Genomic DNA, 19,852 nt, shown 5'->3' with positions numbered 1-19,852 from the left:
GACCCCAGCCCCCTCCTTTGTGAGAATCGCAAGAGCCTTAGTCAAGCGGGGGGTCAAATGACCCAAGAGGGGGAGAGACGTGCTGGAGAGACACAGGAAAATGGGAGAGAGAGGGAGACGTGCGGAAGACCACGTTCCCCCGGGAAGCAGAATAAAGTGACTCTGACTATTGTCTCATGAAGACCACGTGTAAAGCCCTCGGGCAACGTGGGCTGGTTGGGAGAGAGATTGACACCGGCGATCCCGTGAGGAAGTATAAAGGAGGGTCTGGGGGGGGACGACCCCTTCAGACGCACCTGAAGACACGCTAGAAATCCTGTGACAGCGTTTTGATAACGACAGCCGGTGGTGGGGTTCGTGTGCGTCTTTTCCTTGCCTGGGATTGGCGACCCCACAACGGAAGAACAGCTTAGCTACAGGGGAGGCCACAGATGAGCGTTCATTCCCCCAACGAGGCTCCGACAAACCGAACTCCTCCAGGTTGGAAAACCACGGGTAACTGTTTCATCCCATCTCTCTCTCTCTTTCTAACAAAAGTGCACCAACGCGACACCACAATGACGGCAGCTGGTGGAACTGCAGTGACCGCAAAAGACTTTTAGATATCCAGTAAACAATATATATCTACATTACCCCTAGACAACGATAGAGCTTATTTCTGATTGATTATTACTATACCTGTGCTTTAGATTGAGTTGTGACGACGTATATGATCTGAATGTTTTGTATTAACCATACGTTTGTGCCCCTTTATAAATAAAAACGTTTGAAAATAGTAGCATCAGGCTTCCGCGGACCCATCTATCTTTGCTGGTAAATTACCCGGTTACTGGGGAACGTAACACTTCCCACTCTTTTCTATAAGTGTATACCTCAGATAAATACTTTGTGGAGTTTTGTGATATATAAGATTATATGACATATATGTACAATGTCTGAAATACATCTTATGGAAATGTTTGTTTGATGATGAACTTCAATAAAAAAATAAATTACAAAAAAAACCACTATGTTAAAAATGTTGATAAACAGGAGAATCTGTTATTACTGCTGGAAACACTATTCCCAATGGTCAGATTACCGAGGGCAAGCCCTTCCTCTCACACTGTACCCTATCATCTGCCCTTTTTGTACCTTGCTCCATGCTCCAGGAGACTCTGAATAATCACTTCCATACCTGTCCCATAACCAATAACGAAGGACAAAAGCCACAGGACTCATCACTGGGCCACTAACCATTACTACCTACACCTGAAAATAAACACAACTATCAGGCCAAGCCTGTGATTATAACTTGGATGGATGAATTATCACATATATTTTCATGGTAATTGAAAATAATATAGCAACAGAAAGGGAAAATGTCAGCTCAACAGAATAAAGATGGCAAACTATGAATTTACTATTTGTTACTTTACACTTCAAACAATATACACTTGTAGTTGGATCAGATTCACAGTCACACCCTTTTTACATAAGGGGAAAATAAAATGGAGAATTGATAACCTGAATGCAAAACTACGATATGAATCTGAAAAAAATGACAATGGCAAATTTGAAAAATTTATGGTAAAATATTTGAATTAAAATTGTTGAACAAGCAAACTTGAAAATAGTGACACCAAGTCTAACTTCACCTCTGGTCCCATTCCATTCACAGCCTGTAATATTCCAGCAGAATTCCAGTAGAAATGGTAGAGGCAGGTTCGATATTGTCATTTAAAGTAAAATTGGATAGGTATACGGACAGGAAAGGAATGGAGGGTTATGGGCTGAGTGCAGGTCGGTGGGACTATGTGAGAGTAAGCATTCCGCACGGACTAGAAGGACTGAGATGGCCTGTTACTATGCTGTAATTGTTATATGGTTATATAATATCTGTCCTGTATGAAAGGAACTTATATTATTAAGAATAAGTGGAAGAGATGGTTACAAAGGTGAAATAAGTTTACCTATTTTGGTTTCACAAATTAGCCAATAATTTCCTCCCTACTAGTTTCTCTTCTCCCTTGCTCATAAACAAAATTCCTACTTGGACACAATGTGAATGGTGAACCCACAAATCAAGAAGCAGTATTAGACCACTCTGCAGACTGAATTCTGTACATAAAAATGGTTAAACCTGCAATGTAACAGTTCTCCTTCAGCATCTCTGCAATTGCTTTGGTGCCTGCAGCCTCCAGCCAGTTATCCTTCAAATTCAACTTTATGACTGAGGTGTTGGTTATCAGAGAAACGGAAATTGCTTTGGCCCCCTGAAAACAACAATAAAATACAAAAGAAACTTTAAAGAATGAATCAATAGTAGCCTAAAGCTGAAAGAATGAGAAAACTAGAAGCTGGAGAGTGAATCGAGGTTAAGGTCTTTTTCTTGTGGAATACAGACTTGCTTTATCCTCAAAATAAACTGTTCATAAGAAAGGTTTGATCTCTCTGAAGATGCTGTTTTCTCATTGGTATGCAGTTTACTGCAGGAACAGTAACACCAGTTTTGGGACTTGAACTACACTGTGGTGGCAGGAAAGCTCTACAAACAGGTAGCTAAAACTGCCCAATGCATCATTGACACCAGCCTTCAAAGACATATATACAGAAATGTGCCAGTAAAAGGCCAGCAATATCATGAAGGATCCCACCCACCCTCCTCATTGACTGTTTGCCCCAATTCCATCAGGAAAGAGGCATAACAGCACAGCACCCATTTTTGAGTTTGTCCACCAAACTCAAAAATAGTTACTTTCCCCTTGCTGATCAACACCTCTACTCACTAACCCACTCCACCATATTCACCCCTTCCCACCACCACCACTTAATCATTTCCTGTCAGCGTTACCTTATGTACAGATATTCCTGCACTTGGAGTCACTTTAGGTACATACAATCAGTCATACATTACAATACAATCATTAGCTAATTTGAAGTATTTATATTTATTGTGTTTTTTTTGCTGCATGCTTTGGATCTGGAGTAACAATCATTTCACTCTCCACTTGTGTACTGAAGAATGACATTGCTAAAATACAATAGGAATAAAGTATTGGATGGAGGAGACTTGTCTTTATTGTGTAACTTGGGGACTTGATAAATATACATTCACTTAAAATGTTTTAGGGAGACAAATAGGACCCAATTCCTCTAAATTTTAGAAATAGATATTGCAATATACAAGGGCTCGCACAAGTATGTAAAAATGCATGCAACTGACTTCGGAGAATATCAGCCATCATTCAGGTTCCATTCAGAGTTAGAAAACATTGCCATTAAGCTCAATTTCAGAAATTTGAGATCAAAATCTAAGTTGATGTTCTAATAGTATTAAGAGACTATTGTACTGTCAAAAAATTGAATTGACAATTATTTGGCATTATGATAGCTTTTTGAAGCTATTCATTAGCTTTTCTGCTTGTTGTAGATGATGGCAGCTGCATCTTTGTCAATGTATACCCTATTTCCACTAGAGCAATTAAATGGATTGTCAGTTGGAGTGTTGTTTATCTTCTCACTTCATGGAGTTAATGACTTCAAGAGGAGGAAGAAGATGAAAAAAATTAATGAGGGTTACAGAAACAAAATACTTAAAAATATAAAATAAAACAGGAGATGTTAGGAGTAGATAACAGGTTTTCAGCATCCGTGAAGAAGAACACAAGAAAAATAAAGTTAATATGCTTTTCTATAAAATGAAAAGCATGTTGGTTATTTTTTGCACTTTTTGTTTCATTGCCAAAATAGACACTTAGCCAGAAGATCAAGATTTTTGACCTAGGTTATGAGAATGCAGGGTGACTTGGACAGGTTGGGTGAGTGGGCAAATGTATGGCAGATGCAGTTTAATGTGGATAAATGTGAGGTTATCCACTTTGGTGGCAAGAACAGGAAGACAGATTACTATCTAAATGGAGTCAAGTTAGGAAAAGGGGAAGTACAATGAGATCTAGGTGTTCTTGTACATCAGTCAATGAAAGCAAGCATGCAAGTACAGCAGGCAGTGAAGAAAGCTAATGGCATGCTGGCCTTTATAACAATAGGAATTGAGTATAGGAGTAAAGAGGTCCTTCTGCAGCTGTACAGGGCCCTGGTGAGACCCCATCTGGAGTATTGTGTGCAGTTTTGGTCTCCAAATTTGAGGAAGGACATTCTTGCTATTGAGGGAGTGCAGCGTAGGTTCACAAGGTTAATTCCCAGAATGACGGGACTGTCATATGTTGAAAGATTGGAGTGGCTGGGCTTGTATACATTGGAATTTAGAAGGATAAGAGGGGATCTGATTGAAACATATAAGATTATTAAGGGATTGGACACGCTGGAGGCAGGAAGCATGTTCCTGCTGATGGGTGAGTCCAGAACTAGAGGCCACAGTTTAAGAATAAAGGGTAGGCGATTTAGAACAGAGATGTGGAAAAACTTTTTCACCCAGAGAGTGGTGGATATGTGGAATGCTCTGCCCCAGAAGGCAGTGGAGGCCAAATCTCTGGATGCATTCAAGAGAGAGTTAGATAGAGCTCTTATAGATAGCGGGGTCAAGGGATATGGGGAGAGGGCAGGAACGGGGTACTGATTGTGTATGATCAGCCATGACCACAGTGAATGGCGGTTCTGGCTAGAAGGGCTGAATGGCCTACTCCTGCACCTACTGTCTATTGTCTATTGTTATGGAAAAACAATATTCATTCATCACAGAAACTAATAATGGAAGTGAGTATAATATAAAGCCACAATTAGAGTTTGCATTTAGCACAAGAAATAATATCAATGATGAAAACAGGAGGGGAATAATCAGTCATCCTGGCCTCTCAACCATTCAAAAAGAATATGCTTGTACACTAACCTTTTGATTCCCTTATCTAACAATCTAAGGACCTATTCCTGAAGCAAAGGAGGATGAGAGAAGGTATACAAAATATTGAGGGGTCATAGATAGAGTAAATGCAAGCAGATTTTTTTCCACTGAAGTTGGGTGAGAATAGAATTTGAGGTCATGGCTTAAAGGTGACAGGTGAAATGTTTAAGTGGAATCTGAGGGGGAAGAGAAATTTATAGATGAGAGAGGTATGGAGGGCTATGGTCCTGATGCAGGTTAATAGGAGTAGGCAGATTAATAGTTCGGCATGGAGTAGACGGACTGAAACTTAATTTCTTCTCATACAACAAACTCACTGTCCCGAGGATCAATCTGGTAAACCTTCTCTCTTCACAAGTATATCCTTCTGTAGACAGTGCTAAATAGATGCAAACATGATTTTTCATATGTATTCTCATGAGGTCTCTATATATTGAATAATGACCTCTCTGCGCTTGCATACAAATCTTCTTGTTATAAAGACTTGATGTACTTGCAAGTCAACTTTCAGTGACTTAAGTATAGAGACACACAGGAACCTCTGAACACTAAAACATTTTGATTTCCAACCAATTTAAAAAATGGACATGGCCAAGAACAGATTTCTGTCCCAAGTACAGAATTAGTGAGCAGGTCTCTTCGATTTTAAACCCTGAACAAAGATAATACCAGCAGACATGGGACCTTCAACATCTTGAGAAAGAATAACTTGGAATAGGAAAAGGTAAACGAGTCTAGATAGTAACAAGATGAGGCTGTTAGCCAGGAAGAGGTAAAGCCTAAAATTCTGTTTAATTTCCACCTCAGGGTATGAAAACAATATTTGATAAGCATTTTGGCAAATATAACCACTGCTGACCAGTGTCACAGCAGAAATGGAAATTCCATTTAAGTTCTAGAAACTTATTTAAGTGACAAGCTTATCCACTGCCAGTAAAATCAATGGAAAAGTTCTTTCTAATAAATGTACTCAATAAAAGTTGGTCTAACCTTTGGTCCAAGTCCATAATGCATTAGAGACAGCTCCGAACTGTTCATATTCCGCAAAAAATAGGAGATTGGTACTACTCCATACATTTCACATGCCTGTTTATACTGCGCCTTCCCTGTAGCATCATAGGTATTTGTACCTTCTGAAAGAAAACCAAATCAGATGAGTACATTTGACATACAACACTGAAGTGTGTCCTGGCTTTATTTAAGCTAATGTCAATTGTCGTTAGAATGTCAGTCCCCTTACAATAGCAACAATAAACACAACTGCTGAAAAAGAAACAAAAATCAGTTAATTTATTATTAAACTATACAAGAACATAACAGGTTTATATAATCATTGTTCAAATTCATGAATTGTTTATTTAGTTCATTGGTCTAATCAACCTGGTCACCTGGAGGTCCAGTTAATACAAGGGAGTAATCAAATATTTCTTTCATGTCATTATTCACTTCAACTTGTAGCTCCATGGATGCTCCAAAAGTTCACTTACATGTCTTAACTTACCTTGGAATTAAGGCCCTAGTTGCTGTCAGTCTGTTTGATAATATGGGCCTTTGGATTGTATCCCATCTGCTATGCATTTTCCAGCAGGAAATAATGGAATCATTTCTCTGTGAAAATTTTACCACTTGTTAGCCAATTTGGAAGCTTTGTGATACCATTGGGATCTGTTGTATAATCAAATAAAAGCTTCAGCACCATGATTATGAGATATATCTTGGGATGTGCTGCGGCACATCATCAGTGATGTAACCTGGTGTCATCAGGTGTTTTGGATCTTTCAACATAAGACACCCTCGCCCAGACGTCCCTGTGAGGGTTGCTCAGGCCCCGGCTTGTGTCCCAACAGCATTAGTCCATGAGTCACACTTCTTGATCCATAACCATCTGGAGGCTCACTCAGTAGCCTCTGTGATGGTTCTGATAGCTCTTCTGTTTTCAGTCCCTGTAATGCCAAGGAGAGAGTAGATTCGGCAGAACCTCTACAGCCTACCTCTATAGGCTCGCATCGTGCCCTCTACCCCTGTCTCTGGCTCTGCCCTACTAGCTCCTGGTATATGGCCTTCTTACATAACACAAAACAGTACAGCACATGAACAGGCCATTCAGCCCACAATGTTGTGCCAAACCAGCCAACAAGCAAATCAAAAACACTCAAACACTAATCCTTCCTACCTACACCACATCCATATCCCTCCATTTTCCCTACATCCATGTGCCTACCCAAACATTTCTTAAGAGCCTCTAATGTATTTGCCTCTACCACCATATCAGGCAGCGCATTCCAGGCATCCATGACTCCCTGAGTAAACAAAAAACTCACCCCTCTGGTATTAGACACTCTCTGTTCACTTTATCTACATCTCTCATAATCTTGTAAACCTCTATCAGATCTCCCCTCAGCCTATGATGTTCCAAAGAAATCACCCAAATTTATCCAGCCTCTTATGATAACACATGCCCTTTAAACAAGATGGCATCCTGATAAACCTCTTCTACATCCTCTCCAAAGCCTCAACATCCTTCCTGTAGTGGGGTGACCAGAAGTATACACAATACTCCAGATGTGGCCTAACCAGCTTTTTATAAAATTGTAACATAACCCTCCGAACTTTGAACTCAATGTCTTGACTAATAAAAACAAGCATTCCATAAGCCTTCTTAGCCACCTTATCAACCTGTGTTATCCACTTCAAAGAACTATGAACTGGGATCCTAAGATCACTCTGCTCAGCAACACTTCACATTTATCTGGGTTAAACTCCATCTGCCATTTCTCAGCCCATATCTGCAACTGACCTATATCGTGGTGTATTCTTTGCTAATCTTCTACACTATCCACAACTCCACCAATCTTGGTACCATCTGCAAATTTACTAACCTACTCACTACAGTTTCAATCCAATTCATTTATATACATCACAAATAGTAGAGGTTTCAGCACAGATCGCTGTGGAACTTCACTAATTACAACACTCCAGCTCGAATAAGTCCCTTCAATCACACAGCACATGGATGTAAGGAAGATGGCGAGATATGGACATAGTGTAAGTAGGAAGGATAAGTGTTTGGGTGTTTTTGATTTGCTTTTTGGCTGGTTCCGCATTACACAGCGGTTGTTAAGAAGACATATTGTGTGTTGGCCTTCATCAACTGTGGGATTGAGTTCAAGGACTGTGAGGTAATGTTACACCCCACTTGGAGTACTGTCTTCAGCTCTGGTCAGTTCATTACTCTAGAGAGAGTGCAGAGGAGATTTACAAGGGTGTTTCCTGGATTGGAGAGCATACCTTATGAGAATAGGTTGAGTGAACTTAGCCTTTTCGCCTTAGAGCAACGGAGGATGAGAACTTCCTTGTAAGGGTGTATAAGATGATGAGAGACACTGATCGTGCGGATAGCCGGAGGCTAACACAAGGGGGCATAGTTTTAAGGTGCTTGGAAGTAGGTAAAAGGGGGATGTCAGAGGTAAGTTTCTCACACAGAGAGTGGTAGAATGCACTGCCAGCAAAGGTGGTAGAGGCGGATACAATAGGTCTTTTAAGAGACTCTTAGATAGCAGCTTAGAAAAATAGAGGGCTAAGCGGTAGGAAACTTCTAGGCAGCTTCTAGAGTAGGCTACATGGTCAGCACAACATTGTGGGCTGTAGGGCCTATAATGTGGTATACAGGTAGGGCCTATGTTTCTATGTAATCACCACCCTCTGTCTTCTATGTGCAAGCCAGTTCTGAATTAAAACAGCTAATTCATTGCAGACTCCATGCACCTTAATCTTCTGGATTAGGCTCTCTTAAGGGACTTTTGTCAAACACCTTACTAAAAGCCAGACAACATCCATTGCCCTAACCTCATCAAGTCCTCTTGTCACCTTGTCAAAAAACTCAATTAAGTTGGTAAGGCATGACCTGCCACACAGACACTCCCTAATTAGGCCATGGGCTTCCAAATGCCCTAAGAATTTTCTGCTGCAATTTCCCTAAAACTGATGTGAGACTCACCAGTCTATAGTTTCCAGGATTTTCCCTTGTTCTCTCCTTAAACAGAGGTACAACAGTAGTCCTCTGTGACCTCACCTGTGGCTACAGGGGACATGAAGATACTGGTCAAGCACCCAACAACCTTGTCTTGTGCCTCCTTCAATAACCTGGGGTAAATCTCACTGAAATGCCTCCTCAATCCAGTCTTCCCAAGGCACTGTTACCACCCGCTTCAAAGTTTCCGACAGAATGACCATGTCAGGGCTCAGTGATGATGAAGAAATACAGCCAGGGAACTTTAATTCCTTGCCAAGATCAACTTGCCAGTCAGATGCCATGGCAAGCAAGCTTGCTGGTGATCTTGTCCGAAGCTGTGGTTGGCCTCCAACTTTAACAACTTTCTTGGTTAGCAAAGGTACTTACTGTTGTTAATGGCCAGGCAGATATAAACTACATAAAATAAAGTTTTTGCAACATGTTACCACACAGTTTTACCCTAGAAAGTGACAATTGTATGTTAAGAATCTCTGCACCAAAGTATTGAGAAATATGTAAAGGCACACAGTTTCTTTAAGAGAACACATCACTTACTCAAATTCAGAGAGCTTGAACTAGTATGCTGGAGGCAAACCTTACAGCGCTCTAAGTCTGCACTGTTGGAACATTACAAGCTAAAATAGCGTAATGTACTGCTACAGTGCTCTCATAAACTTCCCACAGATGTTTAAGGTAAACTTACTGATGTGATGGGCAAACCAAGTCTGAAATGGGGTCCAGAATTGACCCTATGAACTGTGCTGCTATTGAGAGTGAGGGGGGAGGCGTCCAGTGCAAATGAGAGAGAGCGAGAGAGAGAGAGAGAGAGAGAGAGAGAGAGAGAGAGAGAGAGAGAGAGACAAGATTTAATGTTATGGTTCCTCAGCTGATTGTTTACTTTTATCCAAGGACTCTTTTGCCTGCATGTTAAGATTCTTGCAGAGACAGCAGGGCGGAGCCGATTGATGGATAGCTGGTGTCCAGCATGTGGAGATAAAAAGCAGGTCTGCTAAGACACAGGCAGACACACCACGAGACATTGAACGAGCTTTGTGCACCCACATGAAGGTGGGGGTTTTGGAGGATCGATTCGGGGAATTGATCAGTGGCTCACAGCGTGAAAAGGTGCGACCGGTGGAGAACTATTTTGTGTGTCCTCCCTTGCCTGGGTGATAGTTCTACCACTGAAGAGTGATCGTACGGGGTATGGTCATAGTCGGTGACCACAACAGGAAGACAACGGAAAGATCGACGGCAACGGCATCACCTCTCATCACTTCTCTCTCTCTCTGTCTCCAACGTTACTCAAACAACTACCTCGAACTGAACTGAACTCTGTATCATATCGTAAGACTGTATCCATTTACCCCTGGCTTCAAAAGAGCCTGGTTTTGGTTCCTATTCCCACACTTCTGTATATATCATTGCTAACCTGTTTCATATATTTGCATTTTAGAGTACTGCATTGCTTAGTTTCCTAATAAACACTATTAGTTTACAGTAATACCAGACTCCAAGGTGTTTTCCATTTCTGCTGGTTCTTAACCTGGTCATGGGGCACGTGACACTGAATACAAGATTTCTAACCCAAATCTGTACACCCAGATTCCATTAAGGAAATCAATTTACTGGTTATCAAGTACGAAGCAATAATGGTTAAAATATTTGCTCTGGTTGATTTTAAACTTCCACCGACAGGTATGTCATTTTGTAGTGTTATGAATGTGGAGCAACTCTGAGGGGCCGAAGGGTGCAAAGTCACCCCCTCCTTTTTGAGAATCGCAAGATCGCTAGTATTTCGGGTCTGATACCCAGGAAATGAGAGAGATACACAGCACGTCAGGAAGTGAGAGAGAGAGACGCCGGATCACAGCAAAGGCAGTTGTTACAGACAATGCAGAATACACAACAAGGTGGAATGTCTCCTAACACAAGCGGAACGGAACCACTGATTACTGCTATTGTCTCTTGGAGAAGGAATTGTGTATTGAGTACTGTACTATTCATTGAAACCCCTCAGGGGACAACCAGAGTGGTCTGGTTGAGGGATTGCATCATCACAACCTGATTGACATCTGAGACCCCGTGAGTGAGGATAAAAGACGGGTCTGGGGAACACCCTTCAGACACACCAGGAGAAACGTATGAGACCAGTGGGGGGCTTGTGTGTGTGTCCATCCTTGCCTGGGTGGTGAGTCCTCCACGGAACGGTCTAGCTAAAGGACGGATATGGATCAAGATCGTACCAAGGAAAGTCGGCAAGTTATTCTTCTATTTCTCTCTCTCTCTCTCCAACAATTGCAACACAGCGATCAACAACGGCTGCAGCCTGTATGAACTGAAATGAACTTTAGATTTCCATCGGACAATTCATTATCCCCTAGACAACGATAGAGCTTGTTTCTTATTGATTATTATTATACCCACACTTTTAGGTTTAGTATTGACGACGTATATTATCTGTATATTTGCATTGATATTATTTTTGTGCATTTTTACTAATAAATACTGTTAAAAATAGTATCATCAGACTCCAACGGACGCCTCTATCTTTGCTGGTAAGTAACCCAGTTACGGGGTTTGTAACAGTAGTCACTGTATCCCTACAATGATCACTGATTTTGCTCTGTTCTTCCCACCATAATGTCACCAAATGACCATTAGATGATGAGACATTGAGTACTGAGGCATCTCTTGTGACTTTCCCTTCCCAGAGCCCATCACTTTTTTCCCAGCTAAGACTCCACTTTAACATGGTGCAAACATGCTAGAAACACTGATTTGCATTTGTAGAAAGAGAAACAGAGTTAATATTTTAGCTCGGAGACCGTTCAATAGAACTTTTCAGCCAATAAATTGTTGTAGCCTGGGGAAAAATACACATTCAGGACAACAACTACATTTTCGGGTTTTAATTTCTTTATCTGTTTTAGTTGTTTAAGTGCCAGAAGAGGGTCTTAAAACAAAACAAATGACTTTACAATCAGGTCCTGCAATTACAATTTCTGTTTAACCTTCGATCCACACACTTGTGTGTCAGCTAATTGCGTATGCAGTATAAAAATACAAAGAAAATTGCACAAAACTAATACAGTACTAATATGGTAGTGGCAATTCTGAAGGAACACAATACAAACAACATTAGAATCCCCCCCAACCCTGTACCAGCAAAAAATGTAAGCAAATACATCTCATCTAAGATGTCTACTACTTTTTAGTACACACGTGCTGAACCCCCGAACGGAGACTAAACATTCACGTTACGCTGTTACATGCACAATCAGTCCTGATACAATAAAGTTAGACAATAGGTACGCTATGGCACAACTTTTACACGATATTGCCTGGTAGTTTAATTACAGGAAGACTGACCTACTTGGCTGGTGAGGAACTTTGCAAGCCACGCTATCCAGTGTTGAGTCATTTACTCATGAAAATCTAAAGCATCCACATGTAAAACATGTCAAATTACCGATATTCTCTTTTTAAAAAATTTTTTTAATTGAATTTTCAAATGGGTTACAGAAAGTAAAAAAATTATCAACCCTTCCCCCCTCCCCTTAACTCCTCCCCCTAACATATCCCTATAGAAGAAAAAGAGAAGAAAAAAGAAGAAAGAAAAAAGGAAGAAAGAAAGAATGCCTGGATATCGGAAGATTCCCCATATGCTCCATGGAGTTCATAATAGCTTTAATATGTATATTTATTTCTTTCCCCAGATAACCAATAATTTTATCTTCGGAGGACCTATATATTTAATCCTATCTTTTGTAAATAAGGGCGCCAAATTTTCAGAAATATTTCATATTTATCTCTTAAATTATAAGTAATTTTTTCAAGTGGAATGCAGCTAAAAATTTCATTCATCCAGCGATCTATACTTAAGTATGAATCCGATTTCCAAGTAACTGCAATAGCCTTTTTGGCAACAGCCAATGCAATTTTTATGAATTCTTTCTGATATTTATTCAATTTGGATTTTGATTTTATCCCTTCAATATCACCTAGTAAAAATAATGTTGGATTATGTAGAAGTTGTATTCCAATAATTTGTTCCAGTAAAACTCTTAAATTTGTCCAAAAAGGTTGAATTTTAAAACAAGACCAAGTAGAGTGTAAAAAAAGTACCAATTTTTTGATTAAATCGAAAACATTGATCAGATAAATTGGAGTTTAATCTATTTATTTTTTGTAGTGTAATATATAATTGATGTAAAAAGTTATATTGTACTAATCTTAGTTGAACATTTATTGTATTTGTCATACTGTCAAGACATAATCTTGACCAACTTGTTTCATCAATTTTAATATTCAAATCAGTTTCTCATTTTTGTCTTGACTTATGAATTCCTTGTTTAATTGCCTGTTTTTGAATCAAATTATACATACAAGAAATAAATTTTTAAATTTTTCCTTTATGAATTAAAGTTTCTATTTCATTAGGTAATTTCATAAGCAGTAACATTGCTTGACCCAGTTTATCTCTTAAATAAGCCCTTAATTGGAAATAACAGAAAAGAGTGTTATTTGATATTTTATATTTATTCTTTAATTGGTCAAATGACATTAATATACCTCCTTCAAAACAGTCTCCTATATATCTAATCCCTTTGTGAAACCAGTTATATAAAAGTTGATTATCCATTGTAAAAGGGATAAGTTTATTTTGAATTAAAGGTCTCTTTGCTAATAAAGATTTCTTTATCTCATCATCAACATTTATCTTATTCCATAAATCAATCAAATGTTTTGGTATAGGAGATTCTTTCTTTTCCCGTATCCATTTAGATTCCCATTTATATATAAAATCTTCTGGTATATTTTCTCCCATTTTATCTAATTCTATTCTAATCCATGCCAGTTTTTCTTCATCAAAAAAAGACGGAATAAATCTAAGTTGATTTGCTTTGTAATAATTCTTAAAATTTGGTAATTGTAACCCTCCTAGGTCAAATTTCCATGTCAATTTTTCCAACGATATTCTTGACATCTTACCTTTCCAAAGGAATTGCCTCACACATTTAACTCTTGAAAAAACTTCTGCGGTAATTGTATTGGTAGTGTTTGGAATAAATATTGTAATCTAGGGAATATATTCATTTTTACAGCATTGACTTTACCTATTAATATTATTGGTAACATCATCCATTTATCAAGATCCTCCTGAATTTTTTTCAATAATGGCAAATAATTTAGTTTATATAAATTCTTTATATCATTATCAACTCTTATACCTAAATACTTTATACCATTTATCGGCCATCTAAATTGAGTTATTAATCGACATTGACTATAATCTCCTTTAGTAAGGGGTAGAATTTCACTTTTATCCCAATTTATTTTGTACCCTGATATTTTCCCATATTCTTCCAATCTAGAAGATAATTTACGCAACAAATGCAATGGGTTAGTTAGATAAATCAGAACATCATCAGCAAATAAGTTAATCTTATATTCCTCCTGATTAACTCTGAAACCCATAATATCTGAGTCAGTTCTAATTAATTCTGCTAATGGTTCTATCACCAACACAAATAAAGCAGGTGATAATGGACAACCTTGTCTAGTTGACCTTGTTCTGAAATGATGTTGAAATTTGGCCATTTATCACCACTTTAGCTTTGGGGTTAGTATTTAAGGTTTTAATCCATTTTATAAAAGATACTCCTAATCCATATTTTTCCAATACCTTAAATAAAAAATCCCATTCCAATCTATCAAATGCTTTTTCTGCATCCAAAGCAACTGCCACACTCATTTCTTCCCTTTTTTGTGCCAAATGAATTATGCTAAGTAACCGAGTTACATTATCTGCTGATTGTCTATTTTTAATAAATCCTGTTTGATCCATGTGTATTAATTTTGGTAAGTATTTAGATAATCTATTAGATGAAATCTTTGCTATTATTTTATAGTCGGTATTCAACAAAGAAATAGGTCTATATGATGTTGGCTTTAAAAGATCTCTTTTTTTGGCAATACTATTAAAATAGCTGTCAAAAAAGATTCTGGAAGTTTATGCGTTCTTTCTGCTTGGTGTATTAGCTCCATAAAAGGAGGAATTAATAAATCTTTAAACTTTTTGTAAAATTCAGGCAGAAAACCATCTTCTGGAGATTTATTACTCTGAAGTGATCCTAGAGCTTCTTCGACCTCTTTTAATGTAAAAGGCACATCTAATTCCTTATGTTCTTCCAAATTCAATTTTGGGAGAGTTATTTGTGATAAAAACCTTTCTATCTCAACAATATCATTTTGTGATTCTGATTGATACAGTTCAGAATAAAAATTTTTTAAAGTTTCATTGATTTCTAAAGGTTTATAAGTAATTTTATTTACACTTGTTCTAATTGCATTTATTGTTTTGGAAGCCTGGTCTGTTTTTAACTGCCAAGCAAGAATCTTGTGTGATCTTTCACCTAGTTCATAATATCTCTGTTTAGTTCTCTTAATTGCTTTTTCTGTTCGGTATGTCTGAAGTGTATTATATTGTAGCTTCTTATTAACAAGTTGTCTTTGTTTTTCTTCTGTCATATATCTTTGAGATTTTTTTCTAATTTTGTAATCTTGTTTTCCAATTGATCTATTTCTACCATATATTCCTTCTTAATTTTAGAAGTATAACTTATTATCTGGCCTCTCAAATATGCCTTTCATCGCTTCCTATAATATAAATTTATCATCAACTGAATGTGTTTGTATCAAAAAAAACTGAATGTTTTTTCATAAAATCACAAAAATCTTGATGTTTTAATAACATTGAATTAAATCTCCATCTGTAAATCGATTCCTCCTTATCCATCATTATCCTTGTCACTATCAAGGGGGAATGATCTGACAATATTCTTGCTTTTGTTACGTATTCAGGCAACAATAAATATATGTGAGTTAGGCAAGGGTTTTTTTATAACAAATAACACGTTTATTAAACACTGAAAACAAACCCCCCAAAAGTAAACAAACACTAACGTAACCGGAAAACAGCTGCTGTTTGGCAGCTTAACAGTTCTTAAAGCAATGTTGCAAAAACAGTTGTTTAAAGCGATATTGCCAAAAGTTCAAAATGCCCAGTCCATTTAAAAGGAGAGACTTTTTAAGGCGATTTAAATTCTCTTCCACGTCGTTGTCCTTCGATCCCCGGCGTCGAACTCTTCCCACGTAGAATTTTATGAAATGTAACGGTTTAAAGGCACTGACCTCTTCTTCCACACTATTCTCAAATCCTTTCTGGTCAACCCAAGGATTAACACAAGAATAGTCAACGAAATCCTTCCGAATGAGGATCACACAAGGTCGAACCCAATCCACCGTCGAAAATCGATTCTCCTCGATCTTTAACTTCCGAACTCCGATATTCACTCTCCACTAGCAGTATTGTAAAGAAACTGCTGGCAATGACCTTTTAAACTTTAGGCATTAGATAAAACTTCATCTTTCAACTAAACTGCGTCATCACATTAAAACACGCAGTGGCATGAAGTCAACATGGCAAATCCAGCCACGAACTGCCCCACCTGACAGGGTGGGGTCTTCCTTTTATACCCTGTAAAAAAAACTGTCACATGACCTCTACTGGTGGGAAAATGACGTCACTCCACCATCACAAGACCATTACCTCAAGTCCAGTATAACTTCAACCCCAGTCACGTGACAAGGGTACCACTGTCACGTGTCACGGGTACATAACACTTTATATTCCATATTTTTAACTCTGTCTTGAATATTCGCTGATAGTGTTAAAAAATCTATCCTTGAATAAGTTTTATGTCTATTTGAATAAAATGAATAATCTCTTTCTCTTGGGTTAATTCTTCTCTATATATCAATCAAATTTAAATCTTTCATCAATGATAAAGTTAATCTTGCTACTTTTGATTTTGTAACAACCTTTGTTGACCTATCTAAAACTGGGTCTAGACAAAAGTTAAAGTCTCCACCTATTAATATTTTATCGTGTGCGTCAGCCAAATTCAAAAAAGCCTCTTGTATAAATTTTACATCGTTTTCATTTGGTGGATAAATATTCATAAGAGTCCATAGTTCTGAAAAGATTTGACAATGTATAATTACATATCATCCCACAGAATCAATTAATACATTTTGTATTTTAATTGGTAAAGTTTTGTTAACCAAAATTGCAACTCCCCTCACTTTTGAATTAAATGAAGCTGCCAATCGGCTGCCAATTGGCATTTCGGACCCAATCTCTCTTTAATTTCTGATGTTCTATCTCTGTTAAATGTGTTTCTTGTATAAAAGCTGTATCTATTTTCATTTTCTTAATGTATGTTAAAATTCTTTTTTCTTTTCACCGGTCCATTAAGCCCATTAACATTAAAACTTTAAAAATTCAGTAAATTAGTCATTATTTTTAGACGGGGTTACTCCAGTCTATAATAATACATAATATTTCAACTCTCATAGTACCTTGGGGAATTATTTTAAGTTTCTCCATGTTGCTATGTGTCTCCCCTTCGATCATCCAGGCAAAGAAAGAAAGATAAAAGAAAAATAGATTATAAAGGAAAAAAACAACAAAAAAACCCCCCTGCTAATGTTGTGAATGAAAAAAAACACATTACCCCCCCCTCCATTGTGTGGGTCACGGCAAACGCAATGATTACACACGTGAATCCCGTAGCGATCGATCCGAAGTTCCCCCTGCTCCCCCGTAGCATGAAAAAAGTATATGTAAGAGATGAAAAAATAATATCACTACTCTCGATTAATATTTCTCAAATTTTTATCTTTCTCCCCCTGTATCATATAATTAAAAGCATATTTAAATATTCTTCTGTCCTTAATGTCCATCAACTCACTTCACTGTCCCCGTCTTCATCTTTAATCTGTTTCACTTTTAAATCTTTACTGTGTCTAGCGAATATTTGGGAGTTCTTGTGCAAACTCCTCTGCATCCCAATGATCAGTAAAAAATCTTCTTTTTCCGTCATCCAAAAAAATTATTAGTGTTGCCGGGTGGCGCAATATAAATTTATAACCCTTTTCCCATAAAACTTTTTTCGCTGGATTAAATTCCTTCTTTCTCTTCAAAAGGTCATAACTTATATCAGGATAGAAAAGAACTGCTTTCCCTTCTATCATCAATGGCTCATTTCTCTTTCTGGCACATTGGGCAGCTTCCTTCAGGATCTTTTCTTTATCTTGATATCTTAAGCATTTTATCAAGATTGGTCGTGGGTTTTGATCAGGTTGAGGTTTTGGTCTTAAGGCTCTGTAGACCCTTTCGATTTCAATCAACTGGGTTCCCTCTTCCATTTCCAAATTTTCCGGGATCCATTTTTGAAATTTTTTTATTGGATCCTCTCCCTCTATCCCTTCTTTAAGACCAACAATTTTAATATTATTTCGTCTACTAAAATTTTCAAGCACGTCTATTTTTTCCAACAGTCACTTTCTTTCTGATGTCCAGGCAAGAATATTATCTTCCATTTTATTCACTCTATTTATAGTGTCTCCCGTTATTTCTTCCAGCTTTTTAACTTACTTGTCCATTTTCTCTGTTTTTTCACCATTTTATCAAACATAGTCTTCATATTTTTAATATCTTCTTCTATCAGTTTTAATGTTTTTAATTCTTTTAATTCATGCATTATTTGCGCCAAAGCTTCTCTTATGTCTCCAGAAGATCTTCCACCTCCAACCTCTTCCTGTTGTTCTTCTTTTACCTCTTCATCTTTATCTGTATGTTCCAGAGAATCCAAATCCACCTCAGATTCATTTTCGCTTTCACTTCCAATCGTAGCTGGGATTTGTAGTTCAAATTGCTCATGTTTGTGCATGCCCTTTCCTTCGCACACGCGCAGTTCCTGTTGTTCCTTCTTGGAGACTGTTGATGTTGCCGCCGATTCTTGTTCTGTATCGCCAGAGGTAAGATGCACTTGAGTCCAAGGCTTCTTCATGTGGCCGGCCCAGCTTGTACTGTCTTCAAAGTAGTAGTTTTCTTCTGTGTCTGTTTAGGAGGCATATCTAAGGAAAATCCTGAGTAGTTTAGACGTAGTTTTTAGAAAATATTTACTAACTTTTCTTCACTTAAACATTAATTTATTAGTTTTTTACGGGACAGCTGGATTTCTACGTCTCGATCCTACGTCATCATGTGACATCCCCCCAAATTACCGAAATTCTCACGTCGCCAACAAGCATAATTGAATTCATATGGATATTGTAAATTAATGCTCACCTTTCCTCACCATACCTAGCATCCCTGGGAGGAACTCAATTCCAAAGCCCCACCAGCTCCTGCAGCAAAAAGAAAAATGGATTCCCCGCTATCCCGCGTGTGCGTAATGATGTCACCATCTCCACTTAAAGGCACAGACAACTATTCTAGCATTACCGGGATGAATGCCTAAGTACACTTTTAATGATACTGAGTAAGATTCGACGGTTACCCGGTTACAAAAGGATCTCAGAACTGAAATATTTTCTTGGTTTCTTTTCTCAGAGATGTTGCCTGACCTGTTGAATGTTTCTGGTAATTTATGGTTTTATTTCAGATTCTCAGCAGCTGCATTTTTTCTAGCATCCTCTTCACCATAGACTGAAAATTAAACTTTGATACCTTTGGTCTATATGGATATGCTATTGCAAACAGTGCATCTACACTATTGACAGTATTTTTTTATACTGTATATCTCAGATGCTCTAACTACTAATCTTACAGAGGATATTGGGATTTTAAGACGTGCCATAATATTTTCCCTTTTGTTTCAAGCAAGTCCTACATGTAGCTGAGTGAAGTAACTGTGTTTTCCATGATTCACTTATGAGATGATAAAAGCATGCTGACTTTAGCACATCATAAAATGGGCCAAAGTTTTGGATCAAATTGCTGTATCTGTGTCCTACTGCCTCTGTTTTGACTAATTTTCAGCAATCCCAGCCAGCTATTTAACCTCAAACGTGGCACCCATCAAGAATGCCCTTTAAGTCCCTTTCTCTTTGATTTGGCTATAGAACCTCTGGCGATAGCATTCCGA

The 19,852-nt window shown here is 38.0% G+C and overlaps 1 protein-coding gene across 5 annotated transcripts in view; it reads right to left on the bottom strand.

Annotated features, from left to right (window-relative positions):
• Positions 1-19,852, bottom strand: part of lrrc74b (leucine rich repeat containing 74B) — a 161,672-nt gene that overhangs the window by 123,032 nt on the left and 18,788 nt on the right. For 3 of the 5 annotated variants that reach the window (XM_073065953.1, XM_073065950.1, XM_073065952.1), the window contains exons 3-4: positions 5,831-5,973; positions 2,123-2,255 (exon numbers count right to left, since the gene is read on the bottom strand). The exons of 1 other annotated variant lie outside the window; for it this stretch is intronic. In XM_073065953.1, coding sequence (XP_072922054.1) covers positions 2,123-2,255; positions 5,831-5,973 — 276 coding nt within the window. The remainder of the gene's footprint in view (positions 1-2,122; positions 2,256-5,830; positions 5,974-19,852) is intronic. One more of the 5 variants, XM_073065951.1, reaches the window with a different exon arrangement.

This window comes from Hemitrygon akajei, chromosome 14, assembly GCF_048418815.1.
Source record: "Hemitrygon akajei chromosome 14, sHemAka1.3, whole genome shotgun sequence".
In the NCBI taxonomy this organism is placed as follows: Eukaryota; Metazoa; Chordata; class Chondrichthyes; order Myliobatiformes; family Dasyatidae; genus Hemitrygon; species Hemitrygon akajei.
This window is presented reverse-complemented; position numbering and strand designations above follow the sequence as displayed.